The sequence below is a fragment of the Trichoplusia ni genome, chromosome 13 (assembly GCF_003590095.1).
Source record: "Trichoplusia ni isolate ovarian cell line Hi5 chromosome 13, tn1, whole genome shotgun sequence".
Taxonomy (NCBI): Eukaryota; Metazoa; Arthropoda; class Insecta; order Lepidoptera; family Noctuidae; genus Trichoplusia; species Trichoplusia ni.
Window position 1 is genome coordinate 6,645,188 of NC_039490.1, and position 25,223 is coordinate 6,670,410.

The 25,223-nt window shown below is 37.7% G+C and overlaps 1 protein-coding gene across 1 annotated transcript; it reads left to right on the forward strand.

Moving 5' to 3' along the window:
- Positions 1 to 8,182: 8,182 nt before the first annotated feature.
- LOC113499845 (protein kibra-like) lies at positions 8,183 to 23,668 on the forward strand. Its single transcript, XM_026880412.1, has 18 exons — positions 8,183 to 8,774; positions 10,376 to 10,484; positions 11,601 to 11,775; positions 11,943 to 12,788; positions 13,285 to 13,417; positions 14,071 to 14,173; positions 14,524 to 14,625; positions 15,107 to 15,211; positions 15,623 to 15,740; positions 16,397 to 16,571; positions 17,133 to 17,286; positions 17,611 to 17,702; positions 18,169 to 18,314; positions 20,081 to 20,191; positions 20,597 to 20,716; positions 21,186 to 21,338; positions 21,744 to 21,941; positions 22,212 to 23,668. The coding sequence occupies exons 1-18, from the start codon at positions 8,238 to 8,240 to the stop codon at positions 22,603 to 22,605; spliced, it is 3,771 nt and encodes a 1,256-aa protein (XP_026736213.1). The 5' UTR covers positions 8,183 to 8,237; the 3' UTR covers positions 22,606 to 23,668.
- Positions 23,669 to 25,223: the final 1,555 nt, after the last annotated feature.

Here is a 25,223-nt window from a genome sequence, read left to right on the forward strand (position 1 = left end):
GGTATGTAAGAACAAAGTCAAACGACTTAAATGACATTGAATTCTTACTGCCGATACCTAAGGATGTATACAATTTAAAGAGGATTCTTTCCGTCCAATTTACATGGACCGGTATTTTAAAACATTTTAAAAATAATGATTACGTACGTGCAGGCTACTGTAGATAAATTACGGGTTGTTCTTTGGTCAATAATTGTAGGCTGGGGTATGAACAGAAATGTAGCGCTAATATTATACCTGCTCGGCGCATCTGGTTCGTCTCGTTCGAGGATTTAAGAATTCGATCGATCGGAATTTTTTTGCATGTGTTTTGAATTTACATTCTTTATGCCGATCAGATTGTAAATATTGATTGTCATGGTCAACTATTTTACTATCAAGGTTATTTAAACTAAGTGTGTAACATGTAGGTGTTAAATAACACTTGGTAAAATTCTTCGTATCGTCACTACCCCAACGTGCGATGCGCGTCCACCCTCGCTAGTAAACCGAGGAATTCCTTTAGATAAACATTTCATACGTCTTATTTTAAACCAGTGACATTACCACACTCTTTTGACCCGAAGCGTTCATGCTTCATTATAATTATAGACGCGTTCCTAGCTTTTTAAATGTTTTTTTTTTCACGATACGCATAGGCCGGTGCAGTTAATGACACCATCTGTCAAAGCTGTGCGCCGTTAAAGGTCAGACTGGCGCATACGATTATTCTGATATTTTGTTGGTTAGCATAAATAGAAATAGTGATTTGTGGTTTTTCATGTTGAAAATCCGTTGACACTGGATTTTATAAAAAAAATATGTGTATAAATTGTAAGTTAAGCCATCTTAAGCTTCGTATTTATGGTACATGATGCTATTGAAGACCTTCATGCCTATAGTGAAAGTGCGATGTCAGTTTAACAGTGAATAAAATGTGAAAATATAATTGCTTGATGGCATAACGTTTTTATCAAAGTATTTATTAAATATGGCTTTACTGGCGCCTGTAAAATTCCGAAACACATCGATGATGGAACTTACAAATTACCAAGTTATAAATCTCTTTTTATGATTTCTTAAACTTTAACTATAAAACTTAATAATGCGACTTTATTGACAACATCTTACATTCTTTAAAACTTATACTCATAAATAATAGAATTAAAGCATAGTTTACACAAAGGATCATTTAAATATTAACATAAGTAACTCGGTAGTCGAAACAGAATGTCCTTTTTAAATCTCTATCATAAAATAAAACGAGTTGGGATTGTTGGGACGGCGCGGGCGCGTTATACTGTCGCCTTGTAAGTGGGGAAACAAAGAATGTTCGACTCCCGGGTGTAATTATTGTTTAGTTTTTTTTTAAAGGCATAGAAGGGAAATTTTCATAGAACATTGGAGTATTATGAGCAAAATTTGCTTTTCTCTTAAATTCCCGACTAACAACCATAAAATTTATACTCTCTTTGCTTGTAAAAATTGAGAGTATCGTATTCTTATTTATATTCGTCTCAAAGACATGTTGTTCGTGTTGTAATGGAATGCATCCTCAAATCATAAGCGGATGACATGAGTTCCGATGCATTTTTAACTAACACTCTAAAATGTTTCGACACGCATTGAATTATGGACATAATGGTACATGGCTGTCTTTTGAGTCACAAGTTTATCGTTTATTTGAATCACTATGCATTTGTGTACATTAATATGAGTCTTGAAGAGAAAGGAAATTGATGGAACATTTTGGGAGCAATCGTTTGTCTGTTGAAAACAAGAGCATTTTTGAAATGAAAAGTTTGCTTAAGTCAAGAAAAAGAAGCCTGAATACTAAGCTTATGGCTATAGGTCCATAGCAACACGTAAAGCGGGCAGGGCTGAAGGACGGGGAAGGCTGTCCCGACCCGTCCTCGACCCGACGATCGACCTCAGCGCGTGCGCCCATTGTTTCGCCGCCCGGCTAATGTTACACCCGTCGTAAACTTGCGTGCGCGCACCATGACCAACGCTCGCAGCCAACGTGGACACATTTCCACATTTTGAGAATTTGCACGCCTGTTTTCCAATAATCAGCAATTATTGGAGCTGGTTGTTATCCCGTTTGTAAGGATCAATTTCGTCTACGACCATTTATTACGGATATTAACAGAAAATACTCTGACATACACATCGGCTAGCTCAGAATATAATCATGCTTGTTCCGAAACTCATTTAAGAACAATTATTTTTAAATAAAACGTTTTCACGTACAGAATTTCCATCCACATTTCGGGCATACATTTTTTGCACTGGACCATATCAATCTGGATGTTAATCGGGCGAGTTCGTGTCGTCCCGCCGTACTTCGTGCTCACACGAGCTCGGTGCCCGTAACCCGAGATTGTTTTCGAAGCGGGAGACGCGTGCGCAGGACGACCTCCGCGCTGGACCTTGGAGTAGGGTTACCAGAGAAATTTACAAAAAAAATATTCGAATTTTCTTCGTCCTTTCAAAACTGGTTACAACTTTTGTAGCATAAGTTTTTACATCTACTGCACAAACAAACTAGTATAAAACTATTTTATGGTTTAGGTAGCAGGCTATGTATATTATTTCAGTTTAGAATTAAGAACAGTTGCTAGGCTAAGGTATCTTTATTGTATGACCTAAAATATGAAAACCATTATTTCAGCCCGATTTAATTGTTACTTTGGTAACCCTACGCCAGAGACTCACGCAGTCGCAATTATGTGTATTCATGCCTTTAACCGCGTTTGCGTTACGCGAGCTATGCGCATGTGGGCAGTATTTAGTACAGCCGTATGAATAAGTATAAACTTGAAACGTAACACAAATAATGCCATGAAGTATGTCCTTAATTCCGACTTTACTTGCAAGCTTTTGTAGGTCTTTGCCTCCTACGCTCTTGCATTTCGTTAAGGTTGTTGCTTTTAAATTGCCTTTAAAGAAAATTCGCATTTGAAATATTTTTCCACATTTTTTCATTGCTCTCGATTACTTTTGTTTAGGTTTCGAGTGCGCATGTCATGTTAACATAAAAAGATTTTGAAAATATTTAGAACTATAAATATTTTTTAATCATGCCAGTTTTCAGTGGTTGATTTGATATGTAAAATACAAACAGTCCGGAGAGATTCTCTGTCTATCAACATCTCACACGGGCACTTAGGGCAGCCTAACGCATAAAGGGATGCTTAACGCATAGCCCCAGGGTTATGGCATTTGTCCGTCTTCGTGCTTGCCTACTAAAGGCATATGCGTGATTTACGAGCTGGTTACGTATAGGGTAATTTGCTTGTTCCCAGTAAATTGTAATTCTGTTTATTTTCTATTGTCGTTCGAAAATTGACGACCGTGGAATTAATGTTCTGGGAGATCAATCATTTGAGTACACATCTATTATCGTTGACGCTCGCAAAACATTGAAGATAATGCGGTGCCGGATTCGTAGAAAGCCTCTTTAAACAAGATAACGACTGTAATAGAGAACAAAATACAAACCTAGGAATGTTTATCGTCTAATTGAAACCCAAGCGGTTTTTTCCTTACATCTGTGTCTCCAGCAGCCATTGGTGGGTTCCTCGACACAACGGCGGTGTCTGTGTGTCTGTGCTATGAACAAACGTATTTATTGTATGGATGGCACGCGAATTCCTGGAACTCACGATTCCCATCCACGGCGAAGGATCTCAGTGTTTTTTTTTCAACCATTTCTCACGAGGGTGTTTGCTCGTTTGTTTTTTTTTCAACAAATTCCAGAAATGTTTACGTTATGAAGGTCGTAGGTAGATCTGCATCCTGGTCGTGTATTTTTTGGTACTTTTACGCTTGTATTATTTACATTTTGTTTTAAAATAATATAAACTTGTATATTCTTGATCAAATTTTACAATTACTTACTAACTTTAAGGATACAAGACAAAAATGTGTTAATAACATTTTATAAGCTTTTAGTTGTTAAAATGTCTTTAAACCTTTGTAGGGGCAGTGATGAATGTCATTTCATAAAGTTTAGTGCGTGCAATTATCTAGTAATAGCCACTTTGCCGGCGCACTGGCGTTCCAAGCTGATAGGTTGATTACTATAAAAATATTTATGGAATTGATAATAGGCGTATACTATGAAATGAATTTTGTAATAGGGTGCACTGAACTTACGTTGCAAGGGCTCTACCATTTTGAATGGTGCCACGGACGTAATTATTTCCTTTAAGGTTCCATGTTTCTTTACAAAGCGAAACAAATTCCAAGCAAGTAAAACGTATACTTAATGTTGGTTGAGTTGTAAAACTTATTCCGAAATTTTATTTAAGTTTTTCTTACATGTAATTTTGCTACTCACCTTGTTGCTTATCATTTTTAGTAAAAGTATGCTTTAAAATACAGTACTATACCTTACACACTTTAAATCAGTACATTGTGTAAAAGTTTTCCTTATAAGTTAAAGTTAGTAAATAAAATGTTGCCGCGTCTGCGCGAGAGCTGATCTATGGCGCATTCCACGCCCGTAACACCGGGAGCGGTTGGACCCAATAATAAGAATATGAGCGTAAAAAACGAATACGTCAAACCGCGTGTTTCGTGCGCCCGCGCACCTCGCCGCCCCCTCCACCGCCTTCTGTCATATATTTTTTTTACCAACGTTTTTTCTTTTCCCCCTGGAAGGATAATCGTGTATAACGCTAGACCGCATTCGACTCGACTTTATTAATATGAATATTCGGTACATTCTTCTCTTTGTATGTACGTCTGTATGTATGATGGATGAGATTAAACTCGTATGATGCATGTCCTTGATTTTTTGTTATATTGATAGTAACATGGCTTTTTTGTAGCACTCTTACGTCCGCTTTGTATTCGTATAAAACTTTTTCTTGTAAATTTTGTGGTGCCTATTTTTTATTACAAACTTGAAGAGTGAAATGCTAATTAAGAAATGTAATAATAAATGATTGACATGAAATAAATGTCTAGAAATTCCTTTTTTTTGTTTTTGAAGTAAGACTGTATTATGTACTCGTGTTTCTGGCATTGCAGGTTTCTCTTAAATATGGTTGATAAACATATATCTATACCGCAATTTCAACTTGTTTGTTGATGTTCGGGTGGCAGTATTGGAAATGCTTTGCCTTCAGTTACAACGATCTTGAGTTCGATCCTAGCATGGTTCCACAGACGGTGCGCTATGTATAGCTACAGTCTTCTAAGAACATGCTATATTAAAATTTGTGTTTCCTATTAAGGTTTCTTCTTTCATAGAGGAATTCTTAGCGAAGCATATATGACATTTTTTTTAATTTCTTATTAATTACACATTAATTAATACTTTCAAGATGACATCTCAATTGACAACATTTTGTAAAGTTACTTTTTGCTTTTTTTTTACAAAGGTTACGTATTTTTGTTTTATAAATTAGCTAATTATGTATTACTTTCATAGTATAGTTTTAATTTAAATGTTGAATGTGTGTAAAATCGTACGATAATATTTGGAACGGATGTTACAGTTAACGAAATTGTCTATATGAAATTAGTCTTAATAATTTGAAACATTTAAATATAGTAACAATGATATTTTGTAGTCGTGTCCATGGCGTCGTATTATGTTGTAATAGTAATCATTTCTGTAATATGGTAATGTTGGTGCCTGTGGGCTTCTTCAAGAGATTGCTCTCACCGCGGCCCGTGGCATGCGTCGCGACTTCATAATTTTGAGATATGACCACATTTATTTTTTGTATTGTAATAATATTTCGTAAATTAAAAATTATAGAGAAAAAAGCAACCAAAAGCTCTATACGCTCTATACATTTGAGTGCTAAAGTATCTTAAGTTAATAATAAATAACATAAACACATAGCAACCACAAACACCTGGTACGTAGTTACGTACTTTGTTTTATAAAATGGTACATTTTTATCAGAAAATCAGCAATTTGTTAGTACGAGCAACAATAGCGTAGGAAAGTAACACGGCTTGTCCGGTCTATGGGCATCGCAACGCCCAAGGGACCAGGCGTGAGGTATCTCAGGAATTTTAATCGCATCCAAGTCCAAGCCACTGGCCGCTGGCTCACCATCCGAAAGCAATAAAAACAAAACTTGGTACCGCGGCCAGCTTGATTTTTGGATACGGACAGACATTATCTAGCGGACGACCTTCGCTTTTGTTTTAAACAATAACATTTGTTTTGCATTTTATTATTTCATTTAAATTAATAACAGAAAACAGTGGAAGTTAATAAAAATCTTTAATTAAAATTCAGGGTTTTTTTCCAAGAGATATTTTTCCGGTATTTTTTGTTTTGAATTAAATTAGTATAAAACTGAAATTAAATAAATTTATTCATTTTAAGAGCGAAAGAAATCTCAAATGTGTCGGTCGTTTACAGCAGATAGCCAACGAGAAGAAAAAGACGTAAAATTAGTTCCGTAGGCTGCAGGTACGATAGAGACGACATCATACGTAAAGTTGAGTAAGAAAGAAAGAGATGCAAGTACGGTAGAGTGAGTCGAAAAGCAACCGGTCCGAGGGAGGCAGATGCTTACTAGAAACCCCTACGGCAAACTTACAGATTCCAACAATAAGAAAATAATGATTAAAAACAATTCCAGTTAAACTTTTATCCAGATTCTGGCTTTCGTATGGGAAATAATATTACCTCTCTTTTAATGTTGCCCTATTATCGCAGATGCAGTACTCACATGACAATAAATTAATGTATTTAGATGATGTAACATACAATTTTATATGAGTTTAGGCCGTATAATGCACAATGGGTATTAATTCACTAATCAAAAATTCTACTAAAATTCGTGAACCTACAGCAAAAACCCAATCCAATTATCCGTGTTATTTTCGTCATTACCTGAAATTTTACCGGTATTTGTTAGCAAAAAACACATGGTGCTATTAGTCGTTCATACCGCACGCTGGAATGTAGGCACCGTGCCAAATTACCTGCCCGTATACCATCAACGCGTTAACGATGAATTTTATGAATTAAATTGCCTATTCTGTTGCTCCTGATGACAGATTCATACTAACCTGTGGTTACCATATAAAAATATGAATTGTATTACACCGACAGCAAAAAGAAGAATTCCAGGAGAACATTCTTAAAATGTCTGCATTGTATTCGTGATACTTATTATATTCATAATGTATTTTACATAAAATCACATTGCAGAACAACGTGCTCGCGTGTCTATTGAAAAATCAAACATGCGCGCACATGTGTGGCTTCAGAATTATGCGGTTGGTTAGCTAAGAAAAAAATGCGAGCTATTTCAACGTACGACCAGCGTGAGAATAGCTCCACAACGCACAGACCGTACCGATCGACAAAACAGTTTACGTGAATTCACTTGCTTTTAATTTTTTTCTTACTTCCGAACTCAAGTTTAATACGTAGGCTCGGAGTCGGGACGGGATTGCAAATGCGTGTAAAGGAATTCCGGAACAAAAATGTGCGCGTCTACCTGTAGCCGGCAGATGTGCCCTGGGACCCCGCATCCCCGCACCCTCGCCCCTCGCATACCACCATTAAACCATGTAAATTGATTACGTGGAAAATCTGAGAAAATCGCGCGCTAAGTACTGCGGGCGCGTGACCGCTACATGGCCAGTGTCACATGTGAAATTGCTCGGCTTTTTTACATTCCGCTGCGCTGTTGTCGCCGCGGTCGTCCTCGGATTGCTGCGATTACGATTGTTTATCGCCGTCTAGTTAACGAGCCTAACTTGATTCTGAATAATTAAACAACTGTTACGATCTTCAGGGCTGCCACTGATTTGGATCTAGACAAATAATTAAATCAATGGAATTTACTGCCTTATAACTCATGTTATAATTCCAAAGTGTATGCCTTGAGCAAATAAAGATCCAATATAAGGGTCTGTATAAGTATAAACTTATAAGGACCCCTAAAATTAAAATCAATTTAGTATCAAGGAAATACAATTCTGTGAATGATTTTGCGTGAGGACACGGGATGAGGTCAATGATGGTCCGTTAGTGCATCGCCGCGCGCCGACACCTCGGCGGGCCGTGCGTTTCGATTCGACGAACTTATTACGACAGATGGCCGCGGCCCGGGAGGCGGGAGCGCCCGCGGACCCCGGCCCTTTGGAGAGATCGACCTCCGAAATGCGCCCGAGATTGCATTCTTTCGGCGGCGCGGGCGCATTCCACTGCGCGCCATCCGAGCTCCGCGCGCCCGCGCCAGTCGACGCGCGCCCTTTTGGGGGTTAAGATGTGTCCGTTGCGGCGAGCGCTCACTATGTGGTCCCAGCCGCCTCCCCCGGAGCCCGAAGCGCAGCCCGTGCGCGCGCGCGCTCACACCTGGTGCCGGGGCTGCTTCGGCAGCCGCCAGCTCGCGCGCATGGAGCGCCCGCCGCCCGAGTACGGCGTGCGCGTCGACACCACGTCCGCGCGCCCGCCCGGCCTGCGCGTGCGGGACGAGCCCCAGTACCAGAACATCGACGAGATGCGCAAGCGCCCCGAGTACGCTAACCTCGACGAGATCAGCCGCGAGTTCGGCTACCGCCTGTGCCCCGAAGGCCAGAACCTCGAGGACGAGGCTATTTACGAGAACATACTGTCAGTGCGTCAGATCCGATCCGCGGAAGTGCGTTTAGTGCCGGTGTCTGAAGTCGCGTACTACGAGGGTCAAGGTTACGTGGCCACGCAGGTGCTCAGCAGAAATGGAACTTTCCCGCAGTGCCCGCCGCACACCTGGAGCCGTCTGCAACAAGCCTGCAGGCTCAATGGATCGCTGCGACTTTTCACTGTAAATGTCACTTGTTTTTCTGCTCAAAATATGCTCACATTACGCCTAGTATTTGACGTCATTGCTTCGAATACAATGTTCATTATGTAGTTATTTAATTGTTTTTTGCAGAACAGGATAGAACCGTAGATACAATGGCACGCTGTTTTTACACGGATTCCAAACTTAAAAAGTCATTGCCCAACTTATATTACTGTATTTGAGTTTGGAGCAAAAAATGCGTGTTTCGGTATTTTGTTCTAATGACTTGTTAATTTTATATGTTACTCGATGAATTCAGTGTGGACTCGCGAGATGTCTTCATTATTTCTTAGTTAATCTCAATGTTTTTACTAAAAATTAAGATGCTTGTATTTTGGCACATATTTTGAACAAGTTACGGTTAATATTCTTTTAAACTGAAGTCATTCTAGCAAGCAAAATTAAAAGCCTATTTAACTAACTACTGGAGATAACAAATAGTTTTCGACTTGGAACTCAAGTGTGAAATAATACATGTATCATTTACTTTTGTACTATAAGTGCCTAAGTCCATCACGTAGGCAACAGAACAATGTTTGTTTTATGTAGTTACACTATGTTTTACGATTTGTTTGATGCTGGTCGATCTGTGAGAGATGGCTTGCTGATAAAACTTAAATAATATGTACGTCTTGCAGTACACCTAGTACAGTCTCGTCGAGAAGTTAAAGCAATTTTTCACACTCGATCATAAGTTTAAACGTAATAAAAACCGAAGTATACGTCTTAAGCACCAGTAGCAACTAATTAAGTTTTTATACTCTTTGTCTCGTAATTCAATCAATTTTTATGTTGCCAACAAAAAATTAAACTCAACAACTCATCAACATAATTACGTACCCTTTTTAAATCAAATGATTGGTGTTCCTCTTAAAGTAATTACAGTTAATATTGAAGTTTGATATAAATTGTTATTGCTTTGGAAAAAATATTTTTGGGACGTTGTACTAGTGGTTTGAACTCTCTATATAAGGAGGATGATTCACTTGTAATTAAATAGGGATTTCTTTTTTAAAAAGTTACTTTAGATTTATAAATTGCTATAATTTTACAAAATGTCTGGTAGCAAATAGTAGTAAAATTCGCTGAATTTTACGTTCAAATCTATCATGTCATACACATGTTATATTACAATGTTACTTGTAGACTCAAAGCAAAGTGATCCTAAAGCCTTTTTGAAATATTTTGCGAAGCTATTTAGCCACTTGCGGCTTGAATTTAGTATGCTCCTAACTAATCGAGTTTATCATCATCGGCATTACGTAATGTTATTCTTAATAATTTCCATTTGAAAAACTGTAGTTAAATTATGGGTCCCGGGGATAGAACCCGCGACACGTCGCTCGTTTAAGCGTGGTAATCTATACCTCTCGGCTATCCGTACAGTCACATCATTTCTGCTTCTAATATAATCAATATTTTTTTTTACTATGTTCAGTAACAACGTAATAAATTACAACAATTTCACTTTAAGAAGACTTGTTTTAAGATGTTCAATAGCTAAAAGAGAATGACACCATAAAAATGACTACAATTATATTTTGAAGTAAATACTAATCCCATCTCTCTCTTGTCCACAGGCGAAGAAGGAGATGTACGATGTGAAGAGACAGAGGTTGTGTTTAGCCCAGGATGAGTACAAGCATCTGAATAATGCGCTCTCAACGCTCGCAGCCTCCAGGACTAGTCGTAAGTAATAAGGACTATATTCCCTTGGCAGCTTTAACTATCAAAAGATATCCAGTATGTATCTATGACATGTCGGTATTTTTCTAGACCAGTTCTCGAAGTTTTTTTTTTATTTTCGATGGTATTGAGAAATTAATAATTCGTTTTTTACTTAGTTAAGCACGCGTAAAAAAAATAAAGAAAATAAGCCCAAAAGGACTTTTGTATCTTTTTGCAACGTTCTTGTATATTCAATTCAACTGGTATTCTCAAACAGATAGTACTCGATACAGGCACTAAATATCACAAGTTATTATCTTATTATATACCGAGTTCTTTTTTATACAAATTGAAAATAATTTAAAAGCCATATTGCTTATTTTTTATTCCATCACTATTCGTTCAAAGTTTGACTCAATTTTGCTAGAACCATAAACGAGACGGATTAATTAGCAGTGTCCAATAAGTAAAAGCCATTTATTGTTCACTACGACAAACAAAGTATTTTAAAAACAAGACAACAAAATTGATTTGCTAAAATGAGCTTTATAGCTTCAACGCCTCATACGGTACGGATTCGATGAAAAATAAAACTACAAGACAAATTACATGAAGTGTTATGTTTATCTGATTCCATAGATTGTGTTCACATTTTATTGCAAAAACTTGCCTCTTAATGTTAATACTTATCCGTTTATTGAAAGCAATTTAGTATTTAACTGTGGCGTCGTGCGATTATTTTATTTGAAGCATTCATTTGTAAAGAAACGATTTGTTTGTCTTGCTTTAGCGGTAAGCATTACGCAGGACCGCATGATAAGTTTATTCACTTTAGCTACTTGTAAAAAGTTTGATAAAAAAATGTACCTCGTTTAACTTAAAATTTTATACACCAGTCTTAAGTAGGGGAGGGTTTGCATTAATAAATATATACACTATTAATATTGTTTAAATTCCATTAAACAATAACAGAGAAACACCAGACAGAAATTCACTTTCTAAAACTTGAAGAATAAACTTTCTGATTTAAAGTAAATTCCCCATCTAGACCAAGCACCTGTCCATTTGCTAGTACAGAATAATATTTTTTCTTTTAAATCATATCTCGCTTTACGAATATCCATCTCTCTACCACAGTATGTTCATCAACGACGTCGATGACGACGACGTCGACGACATCGCGTCATGACCCCGAGCTCTTGAGGTCAGAGGTGACGCAGGCGCGCGGCCGGGTCGCCCAGCTACGCAAGGAGCTGAGGCAGGCCCGCGCTGAAGTCGCCAGCGCACGCCGCGGAGTCGATACCCTTGCTGAGTTAGTATTAAACTTGATATATTTCATAAAAGTCGTATGCAAAATGACAGTACTTAAATTTGGCTGTTGGCTCTACATTCCGCACTGGAAAAGATGACATGAATGCTGTGCAGCCATTTTCAGTGATTTTTTATGGATGCAGATACTAATGTAAGTTCTTTTTTCAGGGTAGAGCAGAAGATAAGTGCCCAGCAAGGCTGTTACAACATAACCGAAGCTCAAGCTATCATGACTGAATTAAAAAATATTCAGAAATCCCTCACCTCCGGTGAAAAGGAAAGAGCAGACCTCATGCAGTCGTTAGCAAAACTCAAAGACGACTTAACGAGACTGCAACTGGGAGACGCATCACCTGATTTGTCCACCCTCTCTCTACCACAAGAGAAACTCAGTACTGCCTCCCAAACTGACCTCTGTGCTGACTTAGTACCAATCGGCACAAGACTAGCTGAAATGGCGCGGGTACGCCTTCAGTATGACGAAGCCAGGAAGAGGATACAGCAAATCCAGCAACAGCTAGCTGACCTCGAGGACAAAGTCCAACCTGGCCAAGCGGAATCTGATAAAGATAGATTACTACTCTTCCAAGAGAAAGAGCAGTTGTTAAGAGAGCTAAGGAGTATAACTCCCAGAACGAGATCTAAGCAAGAGATGAGTGAAATCCAAACTGAGTGTAAGAGATTAGAGCAAGACTTGAAAAACGCCTTCGAGATGTCGAACAAGTGTATCGCGGACCGGCTAAGGTTGCATGAAGAGAAGCAATTGTTGCTACAGCAGTTGAAAGACGCTCTGACCTCAATGACGACCTTAGAAGGGCAGTTGAAGACCTTATCAGCAAGCACCTTATCCGTCTCAAGCAGTTCCAGCTTAGGGTCCCTTTCTACAGCAAGTAGTAAAGGCTCCTTAAGCTCCGGCATCAGCTTTACCGATATCTACGGCGGACCACAAATCGCCACGTCGTTCCAAGTTGACAAGCCTATCGATATGGTCGATTTGCATCGAAGAGTTGAAAGGTGAGTGCGAAACACTTTTCTCCATTCAAACGTCACTGTAAATTATTATGAACACGTTTTGCGATACATCAAGTCAATTTATGCAACATTCAGATAGGTTTATGCTAATTCTTCTCGATTTAGGACCTTTATAAAGTGTTTATATGTTTAAATTAAGTTGTACAATGGTTTAACTTTCTTAGATCGATTCAACTTTCTCAGGCCAAATATTTGCAAGCGAATCCAAAAAAGGTATCCGGGCTGCATTTGTACTTTCTCCTAGGATTACCAAATCACTGTATTGCATGGTATCCTATAAGGTAAACTGATACATGTTCGACATACTTATCGCTATTGTTTTTATAATTCGTTTGACATTCAAATGGAATTCTTAGATTTGTAGATAGTCAAATATGGGTCTAAACGTTTGCAATTCTAATGTTCCGTGCCTTTCGGCATCTCCACTAACGAGCGTTACTTTCTTTTATGATATTTATACGGAGGTTTGTTTCGGCAGGTTATTGCGTGGTACTAGTTATACGGATAGTGCAACTCCTGGAGCCAGCAGCTCGCCGTCACAACCCTCGTTGTCTCCAAGAAGCAGTCTGTCTTCCGCAAGCCCACCACCACCTCCACCACCTTATAATCAGGTAAGAATTCCAGGACGTTGGCTATTTCACTTCATTTTCCAAATGGCCAGTTCAAAGTTTTGAGAAATCATGGGCTGTATTAAGACATGCCAGCTATCGGCGAGATTTGTCAGTTATGACTGTATCTAACTTTATGTTCATAATCACTAGCTACAAAACAAATTATATTTTTAGAAATGCTATGATAAGCAGATAGGATCAAATAGGATGAATAATTGAATTAAGCCATAATTAGTCAACATCAAAGTCATTAGACAAAAACGACCAAACAAATTATTACAAAAAGAATTCGGTTCAGTTATGGTCTAATCATAACATTGTTTCAACATTATTAAGGAAAATCCATGTTTTAATCAACATAAACAATTTACTTTAAAGATGAAAGCGTGTGAGATCGTGATTTTACACAATTGTACACACTTGCCGTTGATCACTATCGCGGGACAGTGTCGAATTGCCATACAAATTCATAAAATAATGCTTTTATATTTTATTCAAGTTTGATATAAGGCAAAAAGTATTTTAGCTAGTGACAAGTTAATTGCAAAACAAACAACCTGTCATTTACAGTACAAAACTGAAATATAAAGTAGTATTTCTAAATGAAGTGAGTGTAATTATTGTCTGTAACTAATAATTTTGTTTTGTTTTAGGTGGAAAGACAAAGACGGCAGCAAAGGGAGTTAGAAGAGAAATTAGCAGAAATGAGAATAGGTGTCGCCACAGGACTGAACGAAGTAACGGGACTTGCTACAAGTAAGTATTCAACTGGCACTTTCTGCTAAATAAATTAAAATAAACCCTTAATCATAAACTTTAACAGAATTCCCCTTAAGATATTAACTTAAATACTAGTTGCAGTAAATAATGAATTTTATGAAAAGACAAGTTGCATTTTTTATGTATAAATTGTTTCTTCTGTATACTAATAATTACAAAATATTGATTATCCATAATCATTATCAAAATAATTTGCGTTTTTCGGACCTAACTTACCGGATTCTGTGCTCTTACCACAATATTTCTGGTCTATATTTCAAGTAGTAGAGCTTCTCTTGAAGAGTTTTTTTTATTTATTAAACATAATCTAACAGTAATTATATTAGTTCCAGTGCAATTGCAAGGCCCCGGTCGGCCGTGCGAGCCTCTCTCGCCTATCTCCGAGACGCCCCCGCCACCGCTGTCGCCGCGAACTCCCTCATCTAGTGGTCAGTTATACATATACACTAATTACTAAATAGAGTTACTAAAGAAAGGTGTTAAGTCCGTCTGACAGATATCAAAAAAAATATTGGATACGTATTTTTCCCTTTATCTCATAAACTAAAAAATAAGGGGATTCCTTCCTTTTTTAATGATATGATAGAATGAAATATACGTATTCAATATTTTTTTGGAATTCTGTCTGACAGACTATACATATTTATATTCAGAGATTTAGTCAAATACCCTATTACTCTATAACATAATTATTACGAGCTAAAATACCCAAGTCGTAGAAAATAAAACGCACTGTCAGATTTCTTTTATAATCGACTTAGAAGCTCACAAATTCGTCAATAGATTATAAAAGTTAACGCATTTAAGCTAAAAAAATATCTACTTTATTAGGTAAAAAAGGTTTTAATTTACTTTAATATTTAATAAGCTATGGAATTATTCAACAATAAACCATTATCTTCTCTACAGGTACAAACACTAGATCTGTGTCTGCGGCAGTAAGCGACGAGTCGGTGGCTGGCGATTCCGGCGTCTTTGAGGCGGCTCAGGCAGCCAACGATCCTTCTAATGCAGGTAAAATGAAACTTAAATCTATAGAAATACGTCTCAAAATTGTTTAACATAAGATGCTGTTGATCCTTTTAACGATGGCAAAGAAAAATGCACCTTATTGCAACAGTGTTAAGTAAGGAACTTGGCTAGCAGTAACGTACTAATATTATGTCAAAAGCGAGTGAAATTAGACCTTATTGCTTGACCATTTAGGGTTGTAATACTTTGTGTTTTCTATATAGGCCAGGTACTCAAATTATTGTATTGTTTAACGATTTTTTCCTTCCTTTTTTGTTCCTGGTATATGGTTTTACCCACGTGCGTATTTTCGGAATGTTAATTTTGGACTTATTATGTTCAGAATGGAATTTTTATTTCAGTTTTTTTTTACTTAATAATAGTTGTTTAAAGTACGTTTTTTTTTTGTTACAGTGAACACTGCCCAAATTGAGATTAAGTTGCGATACTGCGTTGAGGAGAGTACGTTGGAAATTGGTATCCTGCGCGCGCGCAACTTGCATGCGTTGTTTATCGACATTGGGACTCAAGTGTAAGTATTTTAGTTTTTTTTTTTCATTTCTGCTTTTGTAAGAAACTATTTTATCATATATTTTTATGTGATCTGATAAGCCAAAAACAATTTTTAGAAAAAAGGACGCAAAGTCGTCATGAATGGCTTTCATATTTCTCCAGCCGTAGGCATTCAATATGCCTTATAGATGTCGCGACGTGATCTTTGCGTTTGTGTGTCTGTGTGTGTGTGTGTGTGTTCTGCGTGTCTATTGTCACTGCATTACAAGCGTTTTTCTGTTGTACCTCAGTATAAAAATCATACAGTAGGACGACCGCTTTAATTTCGTGTAAAATGCCGACATCGTATGTAAAGACGTTACTTTACATACGATGTCGGCATTTTAACATCGGTAAGAATTGTTAGTAGAAAGCATAGTTATGAAATTACTTATTTAGTGGCAGTATTATATTTATTATAGAGGAGCTCGTGGCTAAGCTATAACTATATAAGTTGATCGACCATAGAGTTACCTACGCTTGACACGGTCGGTTCGTAGATGGTTGACCATTTTGGTCATAGCGTTCCTAGTGTTATTATTTATTTATTTCATTTTGTTACTGATTTTTCTATCTCCTGAGTAAACAGATATCGTAGTAGGTTGTTCGAGCTAATGGTGTGGTATTGTTGTGTAGGGGCGTGGTGGGCGCGCTGGTGGTGGGCGGCGGCGGCGTGGTGTGGCGCGCGGCGGGCGCGGCGTGGCGCGGCGCGGCGCTGTGCTGGCGCCACGCGCACGCCGCCGCGCTGGCGCCGCACGCGCTGCCCGCCGCCACGCTGCAGGTCAACCTCACCGCCGGCAGCGAGTGTCTGGTCAGTACCGCACCACTAGCTCCATACACTGCAGGAGTGAGACGGGGGCTCTGGGTCACTACCGCATAACACTAACACGCTCTGCAAGTCTGTTGCGGAAGGTGGGAGACGGGAGCGGTGTCAGTGCCGCGCCACTAGTACCATACTTACACAGCAGGAGTCAAGCGGGGGAGCTCTAGGCTGCTGGGTAACCTCACTGCCGGCGCGATCAATCTACGATGATGAACACACTTACATCAAGCGCTCTATTACTTGTTTGCTTCGGAAAGCGGGTAAAAGATTATTGCAAACCAAAGTATACCAACGGCGTGTGGGAAATTAAATTAAAAAATATGAATATTTCCCACCACTCATTTGATCTAGCCATTTCTAATATTTTATTTTAATGGACACTTATACTTATGATGAAAACTAGCCAAATTCGAGTATTCGGCATCCAGCCTTGAGTGCCATGTGACAAACCCACAAGGCGAGAGCGATTTTCTTCTGACCACGACTTCAATCACAAAAATCCCAAACCCAAATTGACCCACTTTACTCATACCACTATATTTCCTACAGGGTTGCACTCAAGTGAGTTTAGCAGACTTCGAACCCGGGACCGTGAGTCAGAAGTGGTACAACGTGCTGAGCTTTAGATGCATGAGACGAGATGAGAGTTCGGATGAGTCCACTGTCATATCGTCACAAACGTCTACGTTAACAAGAAATAGAGGTAAGAAACTTGTGGGGGACTTGGATCGGAGGTTTAAATGTCTAGTTTCGGGATCAAACAAACATGTTTTAGCTTAGGCAGAAAATAACAAAGAAATAACTTTTACCTATTCATAGAAATTACAAGCTGTCCCAGCAAACGTTGTGTTTCCCATATGAATGAATAAGAAAAATAGAGCTATGAAAACAGATGTTGTAAGATGCTCAGACCTACCCAATATGCATAAAATTATATGAGAATCGATCGAGCCGTTTCGCAAGAATTCAATTTCGTACACCGTGATACGAGAATTTTGTATTTGAGATATTCTTTTAACGTTTATAGGTCCAGAAAGTATGACGGGTGCGGAATGCAATGTAGACTGCGGCGACAATTCAGCATCGGAAGACGAAGAGTCCAGAGAGCCACTTAATCAGGTTTGTAACATATTAATATAGCTGACACCATATACTATGTAAATGTACTAAATACTTATAACATACCTTAATTTGTGGTGTTCACTTTAGGACGTATATTTCATTCATCATCCTAACCTTTTCTCGACTAACAGTCTTAACAGTACCACTGTCTTACAAGAAGCGGCTGCCTATCTGACTTCCTCAACCCAGTTACCTGGGCAACTCCCTTAGACTGGTTGTCAGACGAAGATTTCATACAAACTAACATATTAGTAAACTATGCACTGCATTTAACTCTGATACCGGCCTGAATACATCACAGAACTGGGAAAAGGCTTCTTTTCATATAAAAATCCCCACGTTTGCTCACTTCAACAAATAGAAGAAATTGATCCGTACAGTTTTTTCCTCATTTTGTCATACTCCTCAAAAGTTATTTTTTAAATGATATATTTTAATAAAAAATATGTTATTCCATCCACAGATAGTGGAAGAGGATTCATTCGAGGACTACATTCCTGAGGAGGACATCGTTCTAGAAGAAGAGTTTCTACATCCGACCACAGCCGAGAAGGAGACCAACACCGAGTGCAACTTCTGTCCAGAGGGAGCCAGGCAGTTACATAGAAGGTATGTACACCTATACGAATGTAGTTCTTATGTTAAGGTAATTAAGGACTAATTTTATGTAACCCTTATACGATTGATAACTCTTGTTATTGAAATATAACCCCTATTGTAAGCTGCCTAAGGATGAGTCTTAGGTATCCCTGTACCAAGACATACTTGTAAGGCTTATGAAAACTTGTTTGAAGGAAATGTGTATACGTTTTTAGGTACAAGGGATTTACATAACATTTTTTACAAAGGACATTTTTATAAGGCAATTCTGTACTATAAGATTGTTTTGTAAATTATATTAAATTAGGTTTAAAATAAGTAGTGTGATGGGTAATATAAATATGGTACAGGATTTATTTATTTATTGGTGGTTGTGACTAAAACTCTATGTTTAAGTGTAAGAAGCTGTATATAGGCTTAGATTTTAAGTTGTTTTCTATTTTTACTTATGAAAAAAATGTGAGACATCAGAGCTAAAACTACTAGGTATATAAAGAACAAAAAATAATATCACCTAAATTAGCCTTTCAGTTGTATCTTTGAAAACAGAAATCTACCTAAAGTGAATTAAAGTTCCAACCTCATACATATACCTGTATAACAAAACAGCCAACACTCCCTTTAACTCACAACTAAGAGGTTGTTCAAATCCGAAAACAAAACAATCTATAAAAATTCTAAATATAGTAATTAAAGTGCAAAGAAAACTAGACCTTAAAACCGTAGCAGTTAGGTATACGCTTACTAACACAGGTGTCGGGCTACAGTATTATTTTCCTCTCAGATATATGAAGTTGAGGCGAGCGGCGGCCGACGGCAGACCTCAACAGGCTCCACTAGAGAAATAATATAAACCCCTACTTGTATAGTTGTATATAGGTATGTTTACATTGTGTCGGCCTTTGTGGGTTCACTGCTATCTATATATATTATTATTTTTATTTATAAAACACTAAGGAATCCCGCCCTAAGAAATTTAGTTTTTGTGTCGCGGACTGTTTCACAAACATTCAAGTCACATGCACAAGACACCCAGACTCAGGACAAGCATTCGTGTATCACAAATGCTTGCCTTACCCATGGATCGAACTGCCGAAATGGGTTTGGCATGATGATCTCAATCTGTGCAGTCTCTATTATTAAATTAAATGAGTGAATATAAATAACATTTTTTTTCTTGAATAGTTTGTGGCTAATTGGACCAGCGCTTTTATAGGCGCCGTATGAAGGCTTTTGCCTACATTTGAATTTAATTTACAAAACCGTCGCAAAAACGATACATAAATACATAAAAATTTGACATTTTATTTATATTACGACTCTAGAAGAAGAATAGAATTATTTATTTTATCAAGCCATTTGTGTGCAATAATATTTATGTAATGATCTCTTGAGTATGTCACTCTGCATGTTATTTATTCATCTGACATACACAAGTGTAGTGCATGAAACAAGCATGGAAAGTGGCACAATGTGGATGTATCCTAAATGTCAAAGCATTTTGTATTTTAGTCGATTTTGTAACAACTTCACTAATTTTCAAACGACAAAAAAGACACTTAGCTAAAGTGAAATTCTAAAATGCCTTTCGTCTGTAAATTTACAAAGATAACATGACACTCAAGGGCGACTATATGATGTGTTTTCCCAAATTATTTTTATAAATAAAGTCACACTTTGTAAGTTTTAACAAAATCGACTAAAATCAAGTTTTACCTTACTAACTTTACTTCCTTGGTGTATAACTATAATTGTTATGCTTTTTGGTTTTATAGAAAGAGTCAGCAAGTGAGCGCCAGCCCCGCCGAGCCCCTAGCCACCATTAAGAGGTCACAAACGTTCTCCCCACAACCGCAGAGCATTGCCAAAGCACAGTACATATGCAGGTAATGTTACAAGTGTAATTTTGTTTAATGCTACGCCATTTATAAACTTAGGTCTTTTTAACAAAATTTTAGCTTAAACTTAGCTGTTAATGAGGGTGTCGAAGAATTTTTTCAATTCATAGTAATCATGGTTTGTTTTTTATGTAGAAGCCATCAAAGATATAACTTTTTTTCTTATTGAACTATGTCATCTGCCAAGTTTCGAAGAGCTAAGATATTTAAACAACTTTAGTGTCCCGGAAAGAGAGGCTTGAGTAATAGCCTTCTCAGCTATAATTAATGAGCAGAAGCCATTCAAAGTTTATATCATCAGTACTTCCACATCCATTTTCAATAGGTCACCTTTTATGAAGCTGACCTTAAACTCTATGAATGAATGCTAACCTTAAACTACCTTGTCTCCAGACTGAACCGCTCGGAGTCTGACTCGTCGATGGCGGCGTACGCGCGGCGCGTGACGTCACGCCCACCGCCCGCCGCTGGCATACCCTTCGACCGCAGCGTGCGAGAGAGGCGCTCGCTCAGGTAATATAATAATCAGCTTCTATTCCCTTCCGAAATTGTCAGGCTCTAGTTATAGCTAATAAGTCACGTTCAGGAAGTCGTCCCGGGTTGTTGTTAAACCTACTTCAGTTGCTGCAAAATAATCCAATAAGTTAAAGAAATAAGTAACGCCTTTAAGTTCAAAATTTAAGTTTTTAGTGAGCACCTTCATGGTTTGAAGGAAAACATTGAGACAACATTACTTAATTATTATACGCCTAAATAGGCTGATTGTAGCACTTCATTATTATTATTTAACATCTGTAACATACTCAATTAACATAATAAAGCTAGGTACTTTGATTTTGACTTTGACTTTGATTATTGTTAAATCGGCAATCCTGCAAGCAATGTTAGAGGCCTACTGACGACTTGAATTCTGACACCATTTTGTACATGACCCTTACAAAAAATCCAGATCCCCAGTATTAACCCCGCCTGTGTTCCCCAGATGGGGCCGGCTGTCGGCGGGCGGCGGCGCGCGCGGCGCGGGCTGGCGGCGCTCGCGCACGTCGCTGGACCTGGCGCTGGACCTGCGCGCGCAGCACTCGCGCCTGCACGACCTGCGCACAGACATCGCCAACCTCACCGCGCTCAAGAAGAGGTACGCAGCAACAACTAAACTTCACTAATGAAAACGTTCAATTTCTATAAAATAATAATTTTGGAGAAAAAAGAACCGATGGAGATCCTTATTGATTTGATAAAAAAGAAAATATTACCAAAAAGAAGCGACGCCACTATTGGTTCTATTGATTGTAATCAAAATTGAATTAGCTTATTGACTGAAATTCGGAGAGAGAGAGTCGATTCCAGCTTGGGACAATTGTACTATCTATAAATAAACTATGTTCACTGAAAGCTATGTCCTTCACCTCAGGAGTCGAAAAATCAGAGTATTTGTTCCAAACAGCTATATAATAGTCTTATATGCCTTAATGGGACCAACGTCCCGAGATTACCGTAACATGTTGTCTTAATTATTCACTAAGCTCATAATCCCCAACAGACTAGAAGAAGCGTACACTCGCGGGGACCCCGCAGTGGCCGCGTGGGTGGCGGAGGACGAGACCCTCCGGCGCCTGGTGACGGGCGGCGCGCAGCCCGGGGACCGCGCCTCGCGCCTGCTCAGCAGGACCTGCCGCGAGATCTACCGCCTCAGGAAGTCGCGCCAGGGCGGCCGGAAACCTGACCTCGTCACCTTCAAGTGAGTAAAGAAGTGACATACTGATCCCCATGATGAAAATGACCCCGCTGTGAATGGATCCCACCACATGCAAGATTACTTTACCACCCAAAAGCCCGTGCTCCAATATTGACAGCGAAAGATGGCTGGGCTTTTCTTAACAACCTATTTAACCTTTAACCACACATAAAGTGTGGTTAAAGTCAAGCTTTTTAAAGTGATGCCCTCCCAAAAATAGTGTACTTCCAGCTTTCTTCATGCAGGATTTAATAGTTTTTGTTTTCTCCACAGGGAAAAGATGGCCTTCTTCACTCGCACGAAATCCACCATCCCCTTACTACCCGGAGAAGATGGCGACGAGATACTCTCGGAAGACGACTGGGAGGAAGATCTAGAAGAAAGAAGAACACCAGACGGCAGGTCCTCTAAGACATCGTACGAGCTGCGTCGAGACATACAGACCACCAGCCAGGAGGGCGCGGCAGAGGTCGTCGAATGCAAGAACCCGTGCTTGAACACGCTGACTACTCTCGACACCTTGGACACTTTGGACACTCTGACCACTTTGGACACTTTACACACTTTGGACCCTGAGTTTGAAGGTCAAGAAGCGAAGGATGACGCAAAGACTGATGAGGTGAGGTATGAGTTTGTTGTTGATAGAGTGCTCGGTGTACAAGTTTGAAAGGTAGGCCGTTTGAACTGGTTGGTTGCAGGTTTTGTTCCTGGCTTAGTAACTTTCACATGAGCTTATTTTTTAGAGTATAACTGTTGGAAAGTCATTTGAGCAAAGCCATATTTATGTGTAATTTTGATCAAGTTTCTTTTCAATAGATAAGAAAATATGGAAGTGTGAAAAATATTAGGCGTTTATGAGATTAAGTATTTTGTAATAATTACACGGCAGTATCATAAAATAATTCCATTTTTGTAGGAATATGTACAGTAATTAACTTGTGCTAAACAATACAAACTGAAACTCCTGTGTAATTATTATTAGACCTTGAACTTTAATAATTATATACTTGTTAACAAACCCTGCGGAACCAACCGATTCAGCAGCTCTAGTATGACCTATGGCAAATATGGCACCATAAAAAAATTGCAAATATACATTATAATTACTGTGATCATTATTGCCTATTGAGATTTTCTGGTTTGAAGACTGAGCGAGAACTTATAAATGTGTTATTGGTTTAATATATATCCGGGCTCTAATAACTGTACGTACGTGCAAATAGAGTGCCATAATATTAAGATTACAGTATTGAATCTTATTCATTTTTATACAACGTTTATGTATTGCATGTACAAATTTTGAACAAAATTCTTTGGATGTTAGGACTCCTTTAACAGGTATGATTTGATTAATCCCGTCCATATATAGGCTATATATGTATTAGTACCTATTATAAATTAGTATAACACAAAATATATTTATAGTATTGCAACACATTTTTCAAATATTGATATTACAAATGTTGCCAAGTCAAAAAATGTTTATGTGTAGTTCAGGGGTGAATTGTGCCTTTATTATTGGTGCCTGATATTAAAGCCTGCGATTGTGCCATAATGGCATGCCAGACGGGGATAAATAGGTACAAAGTAGTTGTATGAGTCACAAAATGTATGCCAAACATATTTTTTTATTGTAATTAGAATGTGGGGTTACGATCACTTTGTAAATAAAATACGTAAATTTGCGTACCCACCGACTAAGTTCATCTGTAGATAAAAACAAAAAAAAACTAAAATAATTTTTGCAAAACAAATAATCATTGCAATTATTTTTTTCCTAAATGGAACGAAATTATATTTCATTTGAATTGCCAACAGCAGAGTTATTTTGATTTTTGCAAAAATTATATCAGATTAGGGTTCCCTCCACCGAATATGTAGTTTGAAGGCCAAAAACAAAGCTTTGCACATAACAAGCTGTAGTTACGTGGAGTACTGCCCTACTACGTCGACCTAAACAATCCGTAGCAATAACTAAACCCAAGTAAATAAAGTCTTCACAAAACAAAAAAAAAATCGTGCCTTAAATGTTCTATCTACAGGCACTTTGAATTGCTAAAGTGCAATATTCTACGTAATATCAATAGAATAATTCCATGTGTTAACAGATCTGAGTTTGTACTGAACCTTGTCTCACTCATTATTAAATTATCGTTTAACTATCTTTAATTATAAACGACGGTTTTGGGACAACCCTAAAATTCTCCTTTCTATTCATTTGTCACACAAATTTATCAGCAAAGGATCTATATTCACGTTTATAAATAAAGAACTAATTTAATTTATTGTGAATTAAAATATATCAACTATTTAATTAATTACATTTTAATAAAAATGTTCGTTTTTTAAATACGTTGATATATTTTTTGTACTCAATATTTATGCTAGATTTAATTGTACATTTTGTACATATTATAATTTAATATTATTATTCTAGTTTAAGAAATCTTTGTAAATAATCTGAATAAAAAAATACGATATATAAAAGAATTTGCATATCTGAATTTTGACTTTATGACTATTATTATTTCTTATTAATTATGTAGCAATATTAGTCGATGTTAAGTATTTTTATAACAAGAATACAATAGTCTCTTAGCCGTAATCTTTACGTAATGTTACATTTTTGTAAAAAATGTATATTTTTTATTATAATTATTTACTTGGAGTTTTTATACATAGTGTAATTGTTACTGAGGTGAATTTGGATTTGCCAAATTAATATAAGCCTTGTTTTAATTCTTCCATTAAAATAAAGGGGTCATTATATTTTGTAAAAATGCCAATACAATTCATACAAATGAAAATAAAAATTATAAATTAATATCTGTTTGTTTGATTTATGTCTTTTTGACCATATAAGGACACTATTTTCAACAGCTGTTTAGATACTTAGCGTTGACAGGTGACCGATTCATGATATCCTTGGTAGACTAAAATCTAGCCAAATCGCAAACAAAGATAAGAAAAGCTGTGTTCCTATCTTCGATAGCAATCAAAGAGATTGCTAAAAAGTATTGATTTTACAAGTCAAAGGCACTTGAGTTTGTCAAAAACGATAGTCATCAAATGTACAGGACATTTTATTGAATACGACTCCCGCATTAAGAATTTGAGTCCTTGTGCTACAGGGGTTTCACAAGCACACAAGTCAATTACATAAAGACACTCAGACTTAGGACAAGCATTTAATCATTCTACGTGGAGTTTGAACCCTCGACACGTCTCGCACAGTTGATTTGACTTTCTTACCATTCTGTTAACCATGCTGTCAAAAAGCAAGTA